The sequence below is a fragment of the Macaca nemestrina genome, chromosome 11, assembly GCF_043159975.1.
Source record: "Macaca nemestrina isolate mMacNem1 chromosome 11, mMacNem.hap1, whole genome shotgun sequence".
Taxonomy (NCBI): domain Eukaryota; kingdom Metazoa; phylum Chordata; class Mammalia; order Primates; family Cercopithecidae; genus Macaca; species Macaca nemestrina.
The window spans coordinates 73,885,412-73,909,050 of NC_092135.1; the positions used below are offsets into that span (position 1 = coordinate 73,885,412).

Here is a 23,639-nt window from a genome sequence, read left to right on the forward strand (position 1 = left end):
CAGTTTGGTTAGATTTGATTGTTGGTTTTTGGTAGGAGGCAGGTATTAGTGATTTGAAGAGAAATACAGTAATAAACATCACGCTGACAGAGAAAAGGGTGAATTTACTGGGGAACTATAATAGGACCATAAGGCAGTTTTAAGTACATATTTGATACCTGCAATCATAGATTTAAAATAAGTTTGGTCAGGTGAGTATGTTGTATGATTTTCCTCTAATAAGTTTAGCTACTTCGATGAGATTGAACCTGTAAATGTATTTAATCAGAATACTGTTTTGCCAGTCATTGATTAGGCATATAATTGTATTTAAAGAGGGTAGGTTTTGACAGATAAGTAGGATGAGAAGGAGGAGCAAAAGGGTCAAGAGCGTCAGCAAGGAAATAGTCATTGGGGTAGATTATAGGACCTAATGTGAGCAGAAGAGAAGAGAGGTTGTGAGTGAGGAGGGCAATTTGAAAATCATACATTAATATTTGTACAAACTTTATTTGGATCCTTAGTCAAACAAATAAAAATTTTTTAAAAGCAAATGATACTTATGAGATAACTGAAAAGTTAATATTTTTATATTTAATATTTTATGATATTAAGATTCTTTTCTAGGTATGAAAATGGAGAGATACATTTGGGATATACTTCAAAATAATATATGGGGTGAAAAAATGGGTTGAGGTAAAAATGAAACAAGACTCTGTAACAAACTAAGTTTTCCATAAAGATTAATTTAACAAATATAAATTCTCTTTATTTAAAAATGTTTGTTTTGGTTGGGCACCGTTGCTCCAGCCTGTAATCCTAGCACTTTGGGAGGCCGAGGCAGGCGGATTGCCTGAGCTCAGGAGTTCGAGACCAGCCTGGGCAACATGGCAAAACCCTGTCTCTATAAAAATACAAAACATTAGCTGGAAGTGGTGGCATGCACCTACTCTGGAGGCTGAGGCATGAGAATCGCTTGACCCAGGAGGCGGAGATTGCAATGAGCCGAGATCATGCCATTGCACTCCAGCTTGAGCGACAGGCTCTTCCTATCCCCCTGACTCTGTCTCAAAAAAAAAAAAGTTTGTTTTGTGTAAAAAAAATCTAAATGAGTAAGATAGAAATAACACGAATTAAAAACAGAACCATCTTGATCATTTATAACCTTCGTCATGCTTTATAATAAACAACTCTTCAATACTTACCACATTATCATTCCAAGATCATATTTTACAACCTGTCTTACCAGCACACTCTAAGATAGGTATTTTTAAAACATTTATTAAAAATTGGAATTAAACTTACTATTTCTTTCTGTTCTCTTGGAAAAGAAGAAAATAAGTACTGTTCTTATGCTCCAGATGCTAAAGGGGAAGCAAAATTCCAAAACAAAAAACATCATTAGAAAAAGCAAATTAGAAGCCATGTAAAATGAAAACATATATTTCCAATTAGAGTTAGGTACATTGTTTCCCTTTATATATAGAAAACTAAAAAGCATTTAATTTCTGCCAGAGAACATCAGAACCTGTGCTTTCAAAGGAGGAGTTCTCAACCTAAAGTCCACAGACCTTCTGATGATCCCCTCAAATTGCAAAATTACCTCTGTGTGCATAAGTGCATTTCTCTGGAAAGATCATTGCTTTCATCAGTCTGAAAGGAATTTATGCACCCCTCAAAAGATAGAGAATATCAGAATCCCTTACTAAATAAGCATCAATTCCAAAAACTTAATTTGTCTATTCCCACACATTAAGGAAAAATGCTTTTACAAATGTAAGAGCATTACACACATATAAGTTGCTACTCCTTCCCTATTATTTAACAATAGAGGGACAGTCTCTACTCTAAGAGATTAAGCTAGCTGGGGGAAAAATAAACAAAAACCTTACCTTCAAATAAATACTTCATAAGTAAAATTAGCTAAATATCTCCTTCCAAAGATTTTATAAGGATAATTCTTTAGGCCTTGCATTAGTAAGACATTGAATGAATTGAAAGAATTAAAAGAAACTAAATGAATAATCCTCATCACAAATTTGTCAGGGTCATCTCCTAAATTCAATGTAAACGTAGCAAAATACCTCTTCTCCATAGAACCTGGCAGAAATAAGTACATAAGGCTGGGCACAGTGGCTCATGCCTATAATCCCAGCACTTTGGGAGGCTGAGGCAGGTGGATCTCCTGAGGTCAGGAGTTTGAGACCAGCCTGGCCAAATGGTGAAAACCCATCTCTACTGAACATACAAAAACTAGCCAGGCGTGATGGCACATGCCTGTAGTTCCAGTTACTTGGGAGGCTGAGGCAGGAGAATCACTTGAACCCAGGAAGCAGAGGTTGCAGTGAGCCAAGATCATGCCACTGCACTCCAGCCTGGGCGGCAGAGCAAGACTGCCTCAAAAAAAAAAAGGAAAAAAAAGAAAGAAGTATATAAACATTATTCATCATCTTAAAACATACATTGTATCTCTTGTAAAAAAAAAAAAAATCGATTGTTTTTAAAAAAAAAAATTGTTTTTTAAAAAAAAATCGATTTACTGGAAATACCTTCAGAATATAAGTACGAAAATTAGTTCTTCACTCTGAAATACAGATTGCTATTTTGGGGAGTCAACCTGCAAGTAGTCACCAGTGATCCCTGTCCTTTGGTATTCACACCATTGTGTAGTCCTCTCTCACCAATGTTGGTCTGTGCGACCAACAGCATGGCAGAAGTGATAGTGTATCACTTCAATATTAAGTTATAAAGGACTGCAGCTTCCATTCTGGGCCTACTCTTTCACTTGTCTTTCTCTCTCCTGGATTACTTGCTCTGTGAGAAGACAGCTGTCATGATATGAGAACAGTCAAAGAAGTCAAGGAAAAGGTCCACGCAGTGAGGAAGAAAGAGCTGTGGTAAACACTCAGCAAAGAAATGATACCTGCTAATAGCTGCCTGTGTGAATTCAGAAGTAGATTAGGGAAAAATCAGCCAATGTGAGTAAGACCACACCAGATATCTTGGGATTTGAATTCAGAACCCATTTTGGTGATGGCGAGACAATTAGCTTTGGCATGATTTATAAATTCCTGGATTATACAAAGAAAAAGGAAACTAAACATAAGCTTGCCAAAAAATAGCCTATATGGAAAGAAAAAGACCTCAAGGGAAAAGCAAAAGGAACACAAGAACAGAATGAAGAAAGTCAGGGGGATTGAAAATGCCATTGCTGATGACAGCAAAAAGAAATAGCAGTCTATTTCTATGTCTAGCAGTGAGCTGGAGATTTGATAACAGCAGAGGGAGTAAAGATCTGCAATGACTTTATCTACAGTGATTGGGTGGATTTAGTTAAGCCTTGAGATGACTGTGGCCCCTACCAACAGCTTAACTGCAATTTACCTAAGAACAAAAAATCCTGAGACAGAACTACCCAGCTAAACTGCTTTTAACATTCCTGATCCTCAAGAGCTCAGACATAATAAACATTTGTTGTTTTAAGCTACTAAGTTTTCGGGCAATTTGTTACATAGGAATAGATAATACACTTTTTTTAATATTGTGATGACTTATTTTTGTGACATGAAAACACCAAATAACTAGCACCAGATTAATTACCTAAAAGTACAAAAAACACCAGGCTTTGTCCTTACCAAGAGAAGGGAGATAAGAGAATATAGGTTAAGCATAATGCCCATAACCCTCAAGGATCCCACAATAATAGAAAAGTCTCATATCACTTCTCCAGTGCAAACCCACTGAAATAGTAGCAGGCTGGAAGAGAAGACTTTTAAAAAGCATTCAGAGAAAGAAAACAGGTGGGAAAAAAGATGGAATTGCAGAGATAGTGGCTAGAATTCTGTAGGAAATTTTCTTAAATGAGTAGATACTTTTCAAAAAGCATATATAATTGTCAGTGTGAATACTACAAAAATTGAAATATACTCTCTTCAAAATAAAACTCACTAAATCCTCTCTGTGGACAATAAACTCTTCCTCTGGTTTTTATCAGAATTCTTCCTGGATAACATGAGCTACCAAACAACAGACATTTCCATATGTCAAGTCTTCAAGACTTGAAAAGGTAAAACACATAGAATTTATTATTCTTTAGGGCTAAATTAAATGAAGTTCTTTGGTATTTTTTGTTATTTTTGTAGAGACAGGATCTCACCATGTTGCCCAGACTGGTCTTGAACTCCTGGCCTCAAGTGATCCTCCTGCCTCAGCCTCCCAAAGTGCTGGGATTATAGGCATAAAACATCATGCCTAGCCCTTTTCTATTTTTAAATAAAATTTAGAAAAAGAACTAAAGTACTTCAGGACTCTGTTTTAGTTATCCCAACAAAGGTTTTGCTCTCCCAATAATTAAAAATAACTTACTAAAATATAGCAACATACTTTGTGAAGATATTGAAGATATTAAGGATACTATTACTAACCTCTAGTTAGAGAATAGTGGCATAAGCTCCACTTCCCCCTTCTCTTCTTAAAAATAATCCAAACAAGGAGAACAAAAATAAAAATGCAAACTCCTTCTCTGGTAAAACAGAGATATAACTAAAACTCAACCATCAGATTATGTGGAGGCACTCTCAAAAGCAATGGAGATTATTACACAGGGGCTCCAAAAAGTGGAAGCAAAACAAGAAAACTGCCTATTTCACAAAGAGGTAACAAGGTAAACTTTTCCAAGTGTAAAACTTAAAACCCACGTTTGTAACAATGAGAACAAGATGCACAGCTACAGGCAGAAGCTCCTCAGTTTGGTTCCAATAAAAAAACAGAGAAGGCAGAAATTAAAAAGAAATTATTCAGAAGTGCACTATTTACAAAGAATGTTCTGTTCCTATGGCAAGGGGGTTGGGGGGAAGTTTTGTATTGTGAAAGAAATACAATTGCCTAGCCCCACTGGCTGGGAAAAGATAACAGCTAAACAAATTCACACACAAAATCCTGAATCATAAGGAAAATTCTAGTTAGCCTGGAACACAGGAAGATATGCCTTCATACCAACACAACCTATAAATAACTGACCCAAAGTGAATGTATCACATAGTGAAAGGTTTTAAATAATTATAAAAACCAAAAGCCAAAAAAAAAATGGTTTCAAAACAGACCAACTTCTTTCATATCAACACATATTAAGTGGGCTAAACTCACTAAGGTAAAAGAAAAAGACCTCCACACTGTATCACCAGACAAAACCCAACTCTATAATGTAAATGGATGCATCGAAAACTAAGAGTCTTTTAAGGTTGAAAATAAAACCATAGACAAAGGTATAGCAGGCAAATGCAAACAAAACAAGGGTTGTGATCTTAAAACCCCAATGGTCAAATTTTTTTAAAAAACCTTTAAACTAAAAAAAGGTCACATTATAAAGTTTTAAAAAAAAAACATCATTCCTTTCCAAAAAACGTTGCTAGAGCAACTGAGCATATCCACAGGCAAAAACAAAAAACAAAAATTAAACCACCTCAACCTGAACCTTGATTAACTCAAAATGGATTATGAACTTAAAAGTAAAAAAAAAAAAAAAAAAATTAAGGCATAGAAAAAAACGTAAGAGAAAACCTTCACAACCTGTAGCAAGGTAAAGTGGTCTCAGAATTGACAAGAAAAACACAATTAACAAAGGGAAAAACTGATAACTTGAACCTCATCAAAATTAAAAACTTTTGCTCTGCAGAAGACCCTGTTGGGAGAATGAAAAGACAATCTAAAGACTAGGGGAAAAAAAGCTGTAAACCATATATATCCAACAAAGAACTCTTTTTTGTTTTTTTGTTTTGTTTTTTTTGTTTTGTTTGAGACGGAGTATAGCTCTGTTGCCCAGGCTGGAGTGCAGTGGGGTGCGATCTCAATTCACTGAAACCTCCGCCTCCTGGGTTCAAGTGATTCTCCTGCCTCAGCCTCCTGAGTGGCTGGGATTACAGGCACGCGCCACTATGCCTGGCTAATTTTTGTATTTTTTGTAGAGACGAGGTTTCATATGTTGGTCAGGCTGGTCTTGAACTCCTGACTTCGTGATCTACCGGCCTCAGCCTCCCAAAGTGCTGGGATGACAGGCGTGAGCCACTGCGCCCAGACAGAACTTTTATCTATAATATATAAAGAATTCTCAAAATTCAAGAGTAACAAAAATGAATAATCCAATTAGAAAATTGGACAAGTCATGAATAAACATTTTGCTGAAAAAGATACATATTAATGGCAAATAAGCACATGAAACATCCTCAGCCATTAGGAAAATAAAAATTAAAACCACAATGAGATATTGCTACATACCTATCAAAACAGTCAAAACAGAAAATAGTGATTAACACCAAATGCTGGCAAGGATGTAGAGAAACTAGATCACTCATACCCACCTAGTGGCAATGTAAAATGGTATATTTACTCTGAAAAAAAGTTTAGCAATTTCTTATAGAACTAACATGTACTCACTATATACTCCAGCATTTGCACCCTTGGGCATACACCCCAGAGAAATGACTTATGTTCATATAAAAACCTGTACAAAATAGTCATTGCAGGCTTATTTGTAATAGCAAGAACTGGAAACAATGCAAATGGTGTTCAGTAGGTGAATGGTTAAACCATGGTCCATTAACACCAAGGAATACTACTCAGAGAAAGAAAGGAACTATTGATACATTGAACAACTTGGATAAATCTCAAGAATATACTGAGCAAAAAACGCCAATTTCAAAAGGTTACATACTATGTGATTCCATTTTGTAACATTCTTGAAATAACAAATTTGTGGAGATAGAAAACAGATTAATGGATGGCAGGGGCTAGGAATGGGGAAAGTGGAGGAAGACATGTATGGCTATAAAGGAGTAGCAAAAAGGAGACTTGTGGTGATGGAACAGTTCTGGATCTGAATTGTGGGGTGGTTACACAAAGCTACAGGCGATAAAATCGCATAGAAATATAAAACCCACTCAAAGGAATTCATATAAAACTGATGAAATCTGAATAGGCTCCGTGGATTGAAGCAATGTCAATTTCCTGGGTGTGAAAGTTTACTACAGTAGTTCTCCCTTAATCTCAGTGATATGTTCCAAGATCCCCAGTGGATGCCTGAAACCATGAACAGTACCAAACCCAACATATACGAAGTTTTTTTCTATACATACATATCATGTAGGTATAGGGATTTAATTTATAAATTAGGCAAAGTAAGAGATTAACAAAAATAACCAATAATAAAATAGAACAAGTATAACTATACTGCAATAAAAGTTATATGAATGTAGTCTCTCTTGAAAAACTAATATTTTCAGACTGCAACTGACCACAGTTAACTGAAACTGCAAAGGGCAAAACTGTGGATGAAGGAAAAACTACTGTACAGATGTTACCATTGGGGTAAGCTAGGTGAGGTACTTGCAACCTGCCTGTACATTTTTTTCTGCAACTTCCTGTAAACCTATAATTTTTTCGAAATTAAAAATTACTTTTAAAGGATGTGTTTACAATGAAGATATAACAGAAATACTCATGCAAAAAGCAAAGCATCAACATTCATAAAACAAAACTAAAAGAAATACAGGGAAAAGTAGAAATACATTTTTATTAGGATATAGAAGATCTATACAGCATAAGGTAGTTCTCATTGCTAATATTAAACTCTGTGTAACTGAAAAAAGAGAATATATCTTCAAATGTTCATGAAACACTTAAAAAATTGACCAAATAACATTCCACCAAAAAACTCAATAAATTTAAATCAGAAATATTTAAAATTCTCTGAAAGCAATACAATAAAACTAGAAATTGTAACTAAGACAATAAATAAAAATATAAATACATATTTGCCATCCATAAATAACTCACAGATTATAACTGCCTCTAAAAAAATCCCATCTTGTAAATAACCAAAATAAATCATTATATTAGCAAGACCCATGGCATAAAACTAAAGCAGTGGTCAGAAAGTATCATAGTTTCAAACACATGTACAGTGCTATTATTTCAACAAATAAAGAATGAAAATAAAGAAAAGTTTTTGGATGCTTTTATAAAATGATCACAATACTGAAAGCAGAAATTTTTCCGGAATTCAAGAATGATTCAATGTTTAATATAATCCCTTCGTATCAAGAGAAGATGAAAAGTCATATGGAATCTCCATAGATAATGAATTGTATTTAACAACATTCAACAACCTTTCTTGATTTAAAAAAAAAAAAAAAAACTAAATACAGTAAGAATAGGTAGAAAATTCCTTAACATGATCAAATGTATCTGTCTCAATCCAAAAGTCAGAATAATGCCCAATGGTGAAACATCAGAAGAATTCCCAAAAAAACACATCAAGTATGTCCACTATTTTCTCTACAACACTGTCCTGTTAAGCTAACATAATTAGCCAAGAGAAAAAAAATCAAAAATATCTAACAAGAAAAAATATCAAATGAAAGAAACAAAAGGAGGTGGTAAAATTATTGCTATTTACAGATTATATGACTACATACTTGGAAACTCTCAAAGAATCAACCAAAAAAATTATTAGAAACAATAAGACTATTATTGCAGTTGAATATAAAATTGGTATAGAAAATCACTACATTTATATATACAATCAGTTGAGAAATAAAAATTCTTTGACTCACATTCATCGAAGCATTTGTTCTTTTCTGAATGAAATTAATGCTACTTGGAACATTACTACAGCATGTATTTTTGTTCAATAATATCTAATGACTTGAACTAAAAAAATATGTATCCTAGCAGCAAATACTTGGAACTTCAATATAATAGAATCACACGGAGGACAGCTTCAACATTTTAAAACCTCAATATTCAGTGTTTCACTGTACTCAAACTAAAAATGCTAAAAGTTGAAATATAGCAGAATATCTCAATTCAATCAATATAACTAAACCTTCCTTACTTTGGGTAAAGAATTAACATTCTATAAACCTGGTGGTTTTTCACCAACCTTCATATTATACAACATTATTTTGTTACCTCTTTCGCCCTTTCTGCCAAACTTGTGTTCTTTTTCAAACAACCGTATCATAAGCCCTATCCAATTTATAAAAATGTTTTTAGATGAGATTTAGCAATATATAAATCTAACGATGAGTCGAGCATGGTGGCTCATGCCTGTAATACCAACACTTTGTGAGGCCGAGATGGGCAGATCACTTGAGGCTAAGAGTTCAAGACCAACCTGGTCAACATGTTGACACCCCATCTCTACTAAAACAAACAAACAAAAAAACACACAAAAATTAGACAGGAATGTAGTGAATGCCTATAATTCCCACTACTTAGGAGGCTGAGGCACGAGAGCTTGAGCCTGGGAGGCAGAGGATGTAGTGAGTCAAGATTTCGCCATTTCACTCCAGCCTGGGCAACAGAGTAAAAACTCTGTCTCAAAACAAAACAAAACAAAAAAAAACAAAAGCTAAAGTTGAATTGATATACAGGTCTTAATATTTATAACTATGTCGACTTCCTTGTTAGCTTATTTAACCACCAAAGACTTCAGCAAAAATTACCTTCATGTTTAGGCAAAATAGTAACAATGATTTATTTTGATGTAAAAAATAAGAGTTGAGTACTTCTTGCTTTTGTTTTTTTTTTGGGGGGGGCATATAACTCAACACCATTTTTCCTTACAAATGTCTTCTTTATTATATATAAAAGCCTTATCTAAAAATTCCTTTTGAGGTTATTTCTGGGCCTGTCGCCCAGGTTGGAGTGCAGTGGCTTGACCTCGGCTCACTGTAAGCTCTCCCTCCCGAGGTTCATGCCATTCTCCTGCCTCAGCCTCCTGAGTAGCTGGGACTAAGGAGCCCACCACCATGTTGGGCTAATTTTTTGTATTTTTAGTAGAGACAGGGTTTTACCGTGTTAGCCAGGATGGTCCCGATCTCCTAACCTCGTGATCCACCCACCCTGGCCTCCCAAAGTGCTGAGATTATAGGCGTGAGCCACCCCGCCTGGCTAAAATACACTTGTATTCTTATTAGTGTATCATGAAACAAACATTTAACTTTCTTCAAAAGGTTACAAATTATGTTTGTCAACCTAGCTGGATTGAGGAAATACCTAACATGTGCTACTTGTGGGGAGAGACAGGAGGCATGAAAATTACATAAGAACAAATCCCTATCCTTAAATGGCTTTCAATTTAAGTGTAGATACAAGAAGAGAAATAGGAATATGATCACCTTCCTCAATTCCCTTGCTTAAATTTCTTCCCTAACAACCCCATTTTGAGAGGCAAAAACAAACCAAACAAGAAAATTATGGCTAATTCCTTTGGGAAGGTCAATACCTCATGATGATGATCAGTCTCTAAAATTACAGAGAATGACATGTCTAGAAAGTTAAAATTTATAAAAGTAAGGTATCCAGAAGTAAAAGTCTACAAGATTGCTTGTAGCATTAGTTAACACAGAAACAAAACTTAATGGTTGCTGACTTAGAAAATGAACCAACTCCCAAGGTAATGCATATTTGCCAGAATAATGCAGAAATACAAAATTGTAACTTTACGTAACTCAAACCTTCCCTCAATATGGTGTGTAGTCTTAATGACTCCTACAAAATAAATTCAGCACTTATATTATGATTTAAGTTTCAGTAATACTTGAAAAGATCAGAGGGAGATAAATATACTATTGAATCTGAAAGGCAGAAAAACAACAAGTGGAATTATACTAAACTCCTCCATATTACATTCTGAAGTAAAACTATAATAAATTTCAAAGGATGTTATATAGAGTATTGATATTCTACCATAAAGAATAATTTTGGAATAGTTATACAATATATGCTCAGTCCTGATCCATGACCTTTCCAGTACAAGCATTTGGGAAACCGGGAATGTGTAGACAGCAGTCACTTTTTACAGATATCAGGTAGATTTCTAAACTATATAATCAATGTAGACAGTGTTGAGCAAAACAACATACTTTATTGTCCCTTTTGCCTCTAAGTCTTTAAGTAAATCCGAGTCCAGACCTCAAAACTGTTTGCTATAATTTAGATATTTGATCCTCCAAACCTCATATTGAAATTTGTCCCCCAGTGTTGGAGGTGGGGCCTAATGGGAGGTGTCTGGGTCACGGGGGCGGATCTCATGAACAGATGAATGTCCTCCCTAGGGCATTGTGAGAGTTTGCCCTCTATTAGTTCCTGAGAGAGCTGGTTGTTAAAAAGAAACTGGCACCTCCCCTATCTCTTGCTTTCTCTCTCACCAAGTGATCTCTGCATATGCTGTCCCCCCATTACCTTCCGCCAGGAGTGAAGCAGCCGGAGGCCCTCACCAGATGCAGATGCTGGTGCCATACTTCTTGCACAGTCTACAGAACCATGAGCCAAATAAACCTCATTTCTTTATAAACTACCCAGCCTCAGGTATTCCTTTATAGCAACACTAACAAACTAAGACACTGTTTCCCAAAGAAAAAAGTCCAGGGATAAGCTCACATTGCACACAAAAGGCAACAATTCACGTTACACACATAAGAAAATGTCCTGCATTAAGTCTTCTTTCTTTTTACCACATCCACTTTCAAATTGTGCTTTATTTCATGCTTTTTTGATTGTCATCGATCAGAAGGACAATGTTATTCTTTGTTGGATAACCAGTCTTTGCTTCAAAAAGTGAAAAGCTCACTAAAATAGAAGCTACTACAGTTGAGAACGAGGTCACAAATATCAATGAGACAAAGTGAAAAATGGCTATGAAGCTAAACAAGCCAAGATATACTAGATGCAGGTGATGCAGAAAAATCAGAGTGACACAGTAAGGATTAGAAAGCTTCATACCCAAAATATCAGAAAGATTGAATTGAAGAAATTACATTTTTTAAAGAAATAAAGTTTTCCTGCTTCTAAAGAACAATTAGTATATAATTTATTTGCCCCCCAAAAAACTTTTATGAATCATAATAGCAAATCTAAATCATAGTTTTTGGATAGCCATTATAATTAACACAGTAGAGTTCCCTATCAGACATTCCGTTACAACTAGATACAAGTCTTTTATGATCAAAAAAATTAATCTTTATATGGAAATAGATGTAAAGTGCATTTCTGAGTGTTTAAAAGTACTTAAATCAACTAAACATCTCATTCTACTTTATAAATTGCTTTTCTCTCCTCTTATGAAAAAAGTATAAGGGAAACAAGGAAAAGGGGCTCACAATTATAAAATCCACTACTACTGGGATAAAAGCATTCCAAAAGATTTCAAAACGTGAAAACAAAGAAATTAGCAGAGACAATTATTTTGCAATATTATGAAAGCACTCAATTTCAGCTCTTGTAGCTACATACAAACTTATAATTTTACAAGCTTCAGGAGTTCCAATTTGAAAATATGCCCTGCACTAAAGACTAAACAAACACATTTTTTATAGTAGTACCCAGACTGAGGCAATGCCCCTATTAAATGCTCCCATAGCATTTTACACTTCTCTTTTATAACATTCATCATACTCATTACTTAATGTTTGCAGTCTAAGATATACAGTCAGAGAGTTTTGTATTTTTATGTACCATACACCATTATAATCCAATGTCTAAACAATTGGTACCCATAAATACTTGTTGACTGAATAAACAAACTTTTTATCAAATTGTCTCCCAAAATTCTCAGTCATGATATACCTCCTATACAGTGCTGTATTATAAAATATTTATAAAATAAGGGTCAATTGCTTTATAGCAGTGACTATACAGCAGTAAAAAGAAGGAAAGAGAGTTGGGGTGAATGGAATACATTCAGAATAATTTGAGCAGTTATTCTTTTGGTTTTACAAACCCTGCCCCACTTGCCATTACCCCCTACTCCACACCCAATGCCCCTAGGGGAGCATGGTCATCTACTAGAAAATCATAAAACATTGCCATATAGAGCAATTATTACTCATATTACTAGGTAATACTCCTCAGGTATATTGGATTACAAATGAAGGTTTAAAACAATTGTTCTACTATTTTTAAAAAATCTTTTCAAATTGTGAAAGAAATTCAAACTCAATCAGATATTACCATTTAATAATAAAGAGACTGAATATATATACTAGATATACATTAAGACTCTCTAGTCAGAAAAGGAAAAGATCAACAAAAAGAATAATTTACTTACATCAATGGAAAAGCAAAAAATGGGAGTGTCATGGCAAGTCTTGCTGTAAATTCATCAGGAAGATACCACAAATATACAATTAAGCATGTAAACAGATAGAGAACTGAGGAATACAGAATTAATCTTCCAACCCATAATTTTTGTAATCTCTGATTTTTTTCCCTAAATTCTTCCAATGCTTGAATTTCCTGTTAAGAGAAAATTATTCCGTTAGTAAATTTCAAACTTCATAAAGAAATTAAAATGTTAAAAAATGTTAACAGGAAAGATATTTAAGAAAAAACTCTTATTTAAAGTTCAATAAAGCATAATACCCTAACCATTTAAAACAGAACATAATATGGAAAAGAAAACTAAAACTGAGGTTAAAAATTTATAATGCTTATTCTAACAAAGCAATTTTACAATGCAAAATTAATTACTATTTTTAAACTATCAAATTGGCAAAGATTCAGGGAATGAAACTGGCATCAGCAATAATATTTGTTGAGTCAAATAAGTAATAATTCCTCCTATAAAAGGCATTTTAAAAATCTGGCAATAAGAAAAAGAATTAATAAAAATTAAAACCGTAACCCATCTATTTATCACTCTCCATATTCCCAGAAAATCATTTTTTATACTATATAAAAAGCTGTGAAAATTTTGTAAACTGATAAAAACTATTATACAGTATCTCATCTATTTTGTCCTACCTGTAACATTTATTTACACCACACTACAGATCTAATTTCATTCTAACTGGCTCTATTACTTGAAACAGACTTCTTAAGTCACTGATAGACTTTAGATTTTTTTGAGGTCACATAACATTAAAGTTCTCAGACTCACTCTATATCATTTCTCAATTCCCATACCAGATTTGGTCTCCAAAATAATATATACTACAATAATATTTATTTAATACCTAAAATGAATTAAAATACCTTACAGCCAAAGAACATACCTTATCTATACTTTCTAGAACTTCTACAGTTGAAGGTTTTGTCTGTTACAGAAACAGAAACAAGAGACAGCATTAAAACGTATCACAAACTTTTACGTTTTGATATAATCATTAAAGAACATTTATTTCAAAATTGAATTTTCTCAAATGTTATCAGGCAAATATGTATTCTTGTTTATAACTAAGATTTACTTAAATAAAAATTATAATTGCAAACAGAACTACGTAAGAGTAAAGAAATAAGCATTTCCCTACTTAACTTTTTTTAATCCTAGAAAGACTTTGAATTCTGATGGCTCAATTTTTACCATTCTTAACCTCAATAAAACACACTGTTATAGAAAGAAACAAATTTTGGCCAGGTACGGTGGCTCGCGCCTGCACTTTGGGAGGCCAAGGTGAGCGGATCACTTAGGGTCAGGAGTTTGAGACCAACCTGGTCAACATGGTGAAACGCCATCTCTACTAAAAATCCAAAAATTAGCTGGGCGTGGTGGCATGCGCTTGTAATCCCAGCTACTCAGGAGGCTCAGGCACGAGATTTGCTTGAACCCGGGAGCCAGACATTGCAGTGAGCTGAGATCGCACCACTGCACTCTAGCCTGGGTGACAGAGAAAGACTGCATCTCAAAAAAATTTTTAAATTAAATTAAAAAATTAAAATACCGCACATTTTCCTCCAAAAAAATTTCTTAGGAATGATTACTCAAAAGAATTAACACATTAAAAAAATTTACAGACTAAAAATAGTCTGATTGGCTATTGCTAAAAGTTCACTTAAGACTCTGGAGGTCAAAATCAACAGGCTATCTTCATTCTAAATTCCTAAAGTACTTTTTGAAGATCAGATTTTAAAAGGACATCTAAGAATACTTCATTATAGCAAAGCTTGTTTGCCAAAGGTATTTTTTATACATCTAGAATAAAAATCAGCCAAAATCACTCATAAAACACTTGAAAAAATATTTACCAATTACATACTCAACAATCCAAGAGGGTAATGAATATCAGGTCATTGTAGTTCCCATAGAGTTGTTAATATTAGAGTTAACCATATGAAATTGACATTTTGCTAAGCCCAAGCAGTTGAATACTGGCAATTTCATATGGTTCAACCTAATATGAAAGACAAAGCAAGAAGAGATAAATTTGATCCTTGGGCAGATTATTAAAAGGTCATAACAGGGTCAATATAATGCTGATCCAAAACAAGGCTGTTCCAGCAACAGCCCAAAACCTAAGTTATGTACCAAGTATAGTTAGACTCTATTATTATGGTAGTAAGGAGAAAAAAACAATAAGTAGTTTATCCTAGACTACCTTATCTCCTCTTACATTTGAAAAAAGCATTTATATAATTTTTTTTTCTTTTATTTGAGACAGAGTCTAGCTCTGTCGCCCAGGCTGGAGTGCAGTGGCAAAATCTCGGCTCACTGCAACCTTCATCTTCTGGGTTCAAGCGATCCTGCCTCAGCCTCCCGAGTAGCTGGGATTACAGGCACCCACAACCACGCCCAGCTAATTTCTGTATTTTTAGTAGAGACGGGGTTATATAATTTATACAATTCATATTTTCGAGCTGTAACTTTGAGATACTTCCTCTAAAAGCTTATCCAATAAAATCAAACTGAATTTCTAATTTTGTTTAACCTATAAATTCTAAAAGCACATGCAGTGTGACTTTAGTCAATATTTATGATAAGCTTCAAGTAAAAAGATACAGTGTGTAAGAAACAAATATTGTATAGAATACTTTTTTTCTTTTTTTTGAGACAGAGTCTTGCTCTGTCACCCAGGCTGGAGTGCAGTGGCACGATCTCGATTCACTGCAACCTCTGCCTCCTGGGTTCATTCTCCTGCCTCAGCCTCCCGAGTAGCTAAGATTATAGGTTCACACCACTACGCTGAGCTAATTTTTGCATTTTTAGTGGAGACAGGGTTTCACCATGTTGGCCAGGCTGGTCTCAAACTCCTGAACTCATGATCTGCCCACCTCGGCCTCCCAAAGTGTTGGGATTACAGGCGTGAGCCACCGCACCCGGCCTAGAGTACTTATTTTCAACTACCTTTCAAATAAGCTTGAAATTTAGGAAGTATAAGAAAACAAGATAGCCATTTGCACACAAATACAGAAATACAGAAATAAAAATAATTCATACATCCAAATGAAATAATTCTGTTACACAGAGGCATTGGACACCTACAGAACAAGTGGAAGTATCAAAATAAAAAATAGAAAAGTAATTCAAAAGAGAAGAAAAAAAGTTAAGGAAAACAGCAAACTACTATTCAGGGCTATAATGAAAGGAGACTTTCACAAATAGCTTTATGTGACACTTTTATATTAGACTCAAGAACTAGCTGTAAAGAAAAGTACCTTACCCTCCATCGAGAAAATAATCCACCCATCTTTTATTTGTAGAAACTGGGCACAATGATAAATATCATCAATTGTCCAAAGGAATTCACAGCTAGAAATAAAGCAAATATTTAAAATGTTAAGTTAAATACACAGCATACCCACTATAGATGTTGCAATACTGCCTAAAAAATGTTATGAAATATTAATTTCTTTGGACTCCACATATATGGAATTTGATATCAGACAGTTATTGGGATAGAGTCTATCTTTTTTTATTATTATTATTTTTTGAGATGGAGTCTCTCTGTGTTGCCCACGCTCGAGTGCAGAGGCGAGATCTCACCTCATTGCAACTTCCGCCTCCCAGGTTAAGCGATTCTTGTGCCTCAGCCTCCTGAGTAGCTGGGACTACAGGTGTGCACCACTACACCTGGCTAATTTTATATTCTTGATAGAGACAGAGTTTTGCTATGTTGGCCAGGCTGGTCTTGAACTCCTGGCCTCAAGTGATCTGCCCACCTCGGCCTCCCAAAGTGCTGGGATTACAGGCGTGAGTCATCGCACACTGCCAAGTCCACCTTTTAAAAATCCATTCTTCAAAACCAGAACAGATTTAAAAGTGAAAATAAAGTTTGAAAAGCTTTTCAAATGACAATGAAGTTTAGAAATGTATATTCTTACCACTTTGCTATTTTCTATTCTTTAAAATATGTTCTCTATGTTGTTCTGGGAACAAAGTTTTACCATACTACTTTCATACTATATACTTAAATAAAATCATTTCTACCATCCAGCTGTCTCCCAACTAAACTAGTTATCTGGAGTAGGAGTGTTTTACAATGTTTAGAATATAACCTTACAAGTAATAAGAGAAAGCCGCAACCAAGTTATTAATAAGAAAATAAGGATTACAAGGCTATCTGTGACCTTTAGCAAATCACTTAATGATTCTGAGCCTTAATTTTCTTTTCTCTAAATTACAGTTAATAATACCACCACTTTCTCATAGGATAGTCTTTAGTATTACCATCTCACTGATAAGAAAACTAAGTGAAAAGAGGTTTAGTGATTTGTCCAATAGCTCAGAAGAAATATGGCCTAGAGTCCCTTTATCTTCAGATTTCTAGCCTCTATTACTAAACACTACTGTTCAATGCCCAAATAAACATTTCTCCCTAACATTGTGTACAAGTCCCTGAAGCTAGTTGACCTTCAATTCAGCTAGCTCTATAATCACTTCTTTTAGTTGTTTTTCTATGACTCTCAAATGTTTTATAACAGACTCAACAATATTATATTCTAAATCAACTTACTGGACAACGATTATGTAAATTTTTATTCTTTTAAGTTGAATAGTTAAAAGTATAATTTCAAACTGACATATTTTAACCAGGTTACAGTTAGATACTTGCCAATGTATAAAACTACTTCTTTTCCACCCCCAAAAAGGTTACCTATGTCGTATTTCTCACATTTTTTAACTGTAAATGTAAACACAAAATAATACCAGTATCAAGTAAGAACACTCACTCCGCAAAATTATTTATATACCATAACTAGCATAAGGCATAGCTATCTTGGAGTTTCTTAGAAAAGTAACAAAGAGCTTAACCGTAAAATACTTTTACTCACAAAGTAATTTTTAAGGACAGAAACACCTATAATCTGTCCTGAAAAACTCTAAAGTTTATAACTATAATGAATGTTTCAAGTCATATTTAAGTTGCAAGCTAAATGTTATTAATCATTTAGTATTTTCTAAAATGTGGTTGTAGAAAATCCAGGAACTTTCATGAATTAAACTATAAATTTCTATCTGAATCATGACAGTAAGTAAATCTAAAAACCCTCTTGAGATGCTAAAAATAATTACCAAAAAGGTGGGTGGAGGGAGTAGATTCATATGAATCACTTGTTATTCTCAAAATACACATCATTCCACTATTCTGGAACTAGTGTATGGTGTCTAGTAGTGTTCTGTACACAACCAACCTACATATTTTGAAGTAGAATTACATCCTTCAGTGTCAAGTTTGTAACCATCACACACTGAGACTATGATCAGAATTTTTAATATTTGAAACTAATGACAACAACAATATCAAATAACAGTATCAGTTAAACACTTAGTAAGTACTTAATTTCTAGCGGCCCTAAAACAAATGCTGTGTGTGTGTGTGTGTGTGTGTGTGTGTGTATACATTTTTTTTTTGAGACAGAGTCTCACTGACACCCAGGCTGGAGTGCAGTGGTGAGATCTTGGCTCACTACAACCTCCATCTCCAGGGTTAAAGCAATTCTCCCACCTCAGTCTCCAAAGGCGTAGCTGGGACTACAGGCACGCGCCACCACAACCAGCTAATTTTTTTTTTTTTTTTGGTAGAGACAGGGATTTCACCTTGTTGGCCAGGTTGGTCTCCAACTCCTGGCCTCAAGTGATCTGCCCACCTTGGTCTCTCAAAGTGCTGGGGATTATAGGCGTGAGCCACCACGCCCAGCCCAAATGCTTTATATTAATTTTAGCATTTAGATACTACTATCCCTCCATTTTAAAAATGAGAAATCTAAGAGAAGTGAAGTAGTGTGCTAAGTAATATCCCAAAGACAGTAAGCAGCAGAGCCAAACATAGTATTTTAGTTTTGATTTTTTAAGCACCCAGCTATTACCAATAACACAAAATCAGAAATAAAGTCTGCTTTGTATAGATTAGATTGGAATATTTATATGTAAAATATATGAAAGCACCTCTGACATTATCAAATAGTTGGTAAACAAATCTATTGATTTGAAAAGTGTCTAATAAGCACACGAAACAGTATTAGTACAATGTATCGTGTAACCCAATTCCTTTATTTGATTACATTTGAGTGTTTAAATCTGCATTAAAGAGAAGTTAAATGATTTGCAAAATCATGTAGCTCCAGCTAGGGACAGAACTGGTACTAGAAGTCTGCAAGCACAGCCTTTACTTGTTTACTGCATATCAATTTTAAAGTAAGTACAATATGAAATACATGCATAATATCACTATACCAATTTTGACAATTATTTGCTTAAAGAATTGTTTTGGTATTAATGAAACAATCTACATCTTAGCCTCTAAGACCCCAGAAGCAAGGGATTATGCTGTTAAATTTGTAGTCTAAAACAATATTAGAGTGACAGTCATTAAATGCCATATCCAGGCTTTCAGGTTCATAATCAAAGAAACGGTCAACCTGCACTAGCAATTTTTCTATCAAATTCCAATATTAAAAGAACTGATTTACTGTAATGCACATGTAATAAGTGGTACTTTCTAACAGACCTGAAAACATAACAAAAGTAAACAATTAAATCAAATATTGCTCCATACCTTTAATTTCAGACCTCTTCTGTATTCAACCACTGGTTCTCTCCTTTCCACGCAAGTATCTTAACTCCAAGTCCTGTGGCCCACCACTTACTGTGCAATTTTGGACATATCAGTTACTTAACCTATCTGCTACTCAATTTCCTCATCAGTAAAAGAAGGATAGTTAAGGACCCTCTTAAATGTTGAAAGACTTAAATGACATAATGTATTCTAAACTATTTACAACAGTGCTTGGCACACAGTGATTGCTCAATACAAACTGTTTTTACTGCTGTGGTTGTTGCTATTTTCTAATCCATCTCTCCTTTCTTTCAAATACATGGAAAATATATGGGAACCGAATAACCCTTGCATTTCCTTCTGAGGCATAAATCAGTTCACTTGTCCTGGATTGGACAGATGGTTCAACCTCAAGTGACTTTTCTCCAAGAACTCTCCCATGAACATGTACAGAGCGTTTCTTTCCACTCTGGTCTGATACCACAACAGGACCTGTCATGACCTTAAGAGATGGATGCATCTAAGTGTGTTTTTCTTTTTGTTGAGACTGAGTCTCACTCTGTCTGTTGCCCAGGCTGGAGTGCAGTGGCATAATCTCAGCTCACTGCAACCACTGCCACCTGGGTTCAAGTGATTCTCCTGCCTCAGCCTCCCATGTAGCTGGGATTACAGGTGTATGCCAACACTCCCGGCTAATTTTTGTGTTTTTAGTAGAGACAGCGTTTCACCATGTTGCCCTGGCTGGTCTCGAACTCATAACCTCAAGTGATCTGCCTGCCTTGGCCTCGCAAAGTGCTGAGATTACAGGCGTGAGCAACCCCATCCGACCTAAATGTGTTTTTCAATGAACAATAATGTCGACCACCTTATTTGAATGTTTTCTACTAATGGCTATTAACACTCAGGTTTGGGTGTCAGAATTTTAAATCTTGGGAAATGTTTTTCTTAAATTTTCACCTCACTCCAAGACACATTAAAATAATGTAATAAAATAGATCTAGATTCAAAATATGGCTCAATCACTTACTAGCTATGCAGTCTTGGGCAGATTACTTAAACTCTCCAAGCCTCAGTTATTGCATCTGCAAAATAGTAAAAATATCTACACTTCACAGAATTGTTGTATAAATTAAATGAAATTATGTATCATTTGGCACAGTGTACAACACATAGTAACTGCTTAATCAATTGTAGCCATTATTATTACCAGAAAACACACCTAGTATTTATATGGAACACATTTCTTTCCAACTTCTTATAAAGAAAGCACTTATTTCATAATTCTAAAATTGGAAAATTATATCACAGTTTGTATTTTTACTAAAATAGATTGCTTTCATTTTCTCTAGTATAAGAAATAGAGCAAAAAATTCTGTAGACTCTGCCATTAAATAATCTTGTAGGCCTTTGAAGAAAACAGCAAAGGAAGTTTTAAGTTTATCAAATTCCATAGTTAAATATAAGCTATTTAATCACCATCAACAGTACCTCCATAACATACTGTACTATACAATTGAAGAGTAAAGGTGATTTGTTCTAGAACTCTAACTTTCAAATGTTCTAACTGAAAAGACAATTCTGAAATAGCCCAAGCCACATTTATTGCTCCTCAAAAAAAAATTAATGAAAAGAAGTACATCTCTATTATATATTAAACCCTCTTAATATATAATGATTAAGTGCTTGCTTTCATTGTAAGTCAATTTTCATCTGAACTAAATACCACCAAAAAATTACTATTTGATTATAAATATTTCTATATGAAATCATATCTTTTTAATAGCCATATAACTCCTCCTTTTCTTGTATTTTCTTGTTTATATGTTATATAAACACTATATAGGTTTATTAACAGCATTACTGAGCTGATCTCAATAGATAACAGAAAACCTTAAAATTTAATTTTAAACGCACCACTCCTGTTTAAGAAAATGTGTTAAAAGTCAACTTGGTCTTCTGGGGGCTGCTGAGGAAAAGAGATTAGCATTCCCTGCCAGTTTGAACATATTCCTGAAACCAAGCTTACTCACACCCACCAAACCGTTGTTGAATAGAGTCCATTTTGTCAATGCTGACTCCCAAGAAAACAGTAGACACCAAGCAACACACACTGGAGGCCAAGTGGGAAAAGCAGAACATGGAAAACTCAGTGACTCACGGGTCTTGCTTAGCACTGTGAGAGCACCATCAGCAAAGCTGAGTTGACCAATTCCAACTCTTTCTCAATCCGCAACTATGAACCGATGGAATTTAGATTTGTTTTTCTCCTCCTGCCACGCCTCTGATACTATGCATCTTCGCCCTTCCCGTCCGCCCCACAGCCCACCATCCCTGGAATAAGGACAATGGTTGGAGAGCCTCTTCTCTAAGTAGCACGTACTCCACGCCCACACGCTAGAGCCCGGCAGCATGACACTGACAGTTTTCAGTCCCTTCTGGTCTTTCCAACTCTTGGAGCCTCCACACAACTCAGAAAAAGAAGACGCGGACAGAACGCTCAAAGCGGATAGCTGAGCGTAGGAAATGCTAGTTTGGGACCTTCTGACCTCTTTGCCCCACCTGTGTCGAGGTAAGCTCGACACAGGTGGGCCAAAGAGCTGGGGCTCAAGCCAGTCACTACCTGGAATCTCCCAGAATCAAGCTGGAGAAACTACCAGCCCTAGAGTGGAAAAAAAGGCTTTCGAGACTCCAGCACCACCACTGCCAGTGTGCTGGGAAATCCAGGGAACAAGGCGGCGAGCCTGGGTCAGCGCGCACCATCGCGCAGCCTGACCAGCAGCCGCCGCAGAGCTCTAGGCCACTTGGCAGGAGGCGGGGGCACCAAGGAGAGGCAAGCGGGGAACCCGCAGCTTATTTCCCAGGGGCACAGCTCAGCATGCCTCCCCACTGCAGAGCCCCCCCAACTGCCCTCGCCTTGAGCGTTTTACCTGCAAGAAGCGGGCGCAGCCCGGCCCGGGCGTCCACCCCCGCCAGTCTCGGCCGCCACCGCGCAGCCTGCCTCCAGAACAAGCAGCGGCCGCCACTGACAGAGAGACAGGCCCAGCCAACTCCTTCCCATCAAACCCCGCGCTCCCGCCGCTCGCCAATTGGCGCCGCGGCCGGCGCGCGCCACTCCCCTGTCACGTGACCCTACCCGGGGCTGGCAGTTGTTGGGGCGGGTCGGGCGGGAGGTTAGGAGCTTGTGTCTGTGGCCTCCGCAGCCAGCGTAGGCTGCCCGTTGTCGTGTGGCAGTCATGTACTGCAATTTATTATTACTCTTAGAATATAGTTATTTCTTACTCTTCCGCTGCCTGCTTTCCTTTTAAAGCCTGTTCTGCCGTCTCGCTGGAGAAGGAAACCCACTGAAACTGGTCCTGGTGGTCTCAGACCGCCGCGCGAGCGAAGAGTGGGGAGGACAAAGGTTGGGAAGTTGAGGATGGAGATGGGTGCATCTGGAAGGGAGTCCGTCCTGAGGAGTCCCCCATCAGCTGTCAGCCAGCCGGCAGCAGAGCAAGTTAAGAGTACACAGCTCCGAAGAAGCCAGTTCCCAACCAAGCCAGTGGAGAAAAGTCAGCCTGGCCCCCAGGAGTGCTTGAGTCCCTGTCAGTCATGGACGTCAAAAAGGGTCATTTGATGACTGGATGCTTACCTCACCGGTGTGAGGTAAGCTTCAAACGCCATATCATGTTGCTTTAAAACCTGCGGGTAACAGCATAAGCTGAGTTTTCTATCTTAGAACTCTTAACCCCAAGAACACTCTTGACAGGTCCTGATAAGTGGACCCACAAAAAACCACCCAGGCTGTATTTGACTCGGATTTGAAACGCTGCCTAAACGGTATTAAGTTTCCTTCTCAACTGGAAAAGACAAATAACATGATACCCGAATGAGAAAAATACTAGACGTGCA

The 23,639-nt window shown here is 36.1% G+C and overlaps 1 protein-coding gene across 7 annotated transcripts in view; it reads right to left on the reverse strand.

Annotated features, from left to right (window-relative positions):
- LNPK (lunapark, ER junction formation factor) overlaps positions 1–23,215 on the reverse strand; it is a 78,234-nt gene extending 55,019 nt beyond the window's left edge. For 3 of the 7 annotated variants that reach the window (XR_988098.2, XM_011743902.2, XM_011743896.2), the window contains exons 1-5: positions 22,679–22,812; positions 16,416–16,504; positions 14,034–14,075; positions 13,088–13,275; positions 1,285–1,343 (exon numbers count right to left, since the gene is read on the reverse strand). Coding sequence is in view for 6 of the 7 variants with exons in the window: in XM_011743902.2 (XP_011742204.2) it covers positions 1,285–1,343; positions 13,088–13,275; positions 14,034–14,075; positions 16,416–16,442 (316 nt within the window). In the remaining variant the exon portion in view is untranslated. Of the gene's footprint in view, positions 1–1,284; positions 1,344–13,087; positions 13,276–14,033; positions 14,076–16,410; positions 16,505–19,751; positions 20,156–20,778; positions 20,834–22,678; positions 22,830–23,030 lie in introns of those variants that run through there. The other 4 variants (XM_011743899.3, XM_011743898.3, XM_011743904.3 and 1 more) reach the window with 4 other exon arrangements.
- Between the last annotated feature and the right edge of the window lie 424 nt (positions 23,216–23,639).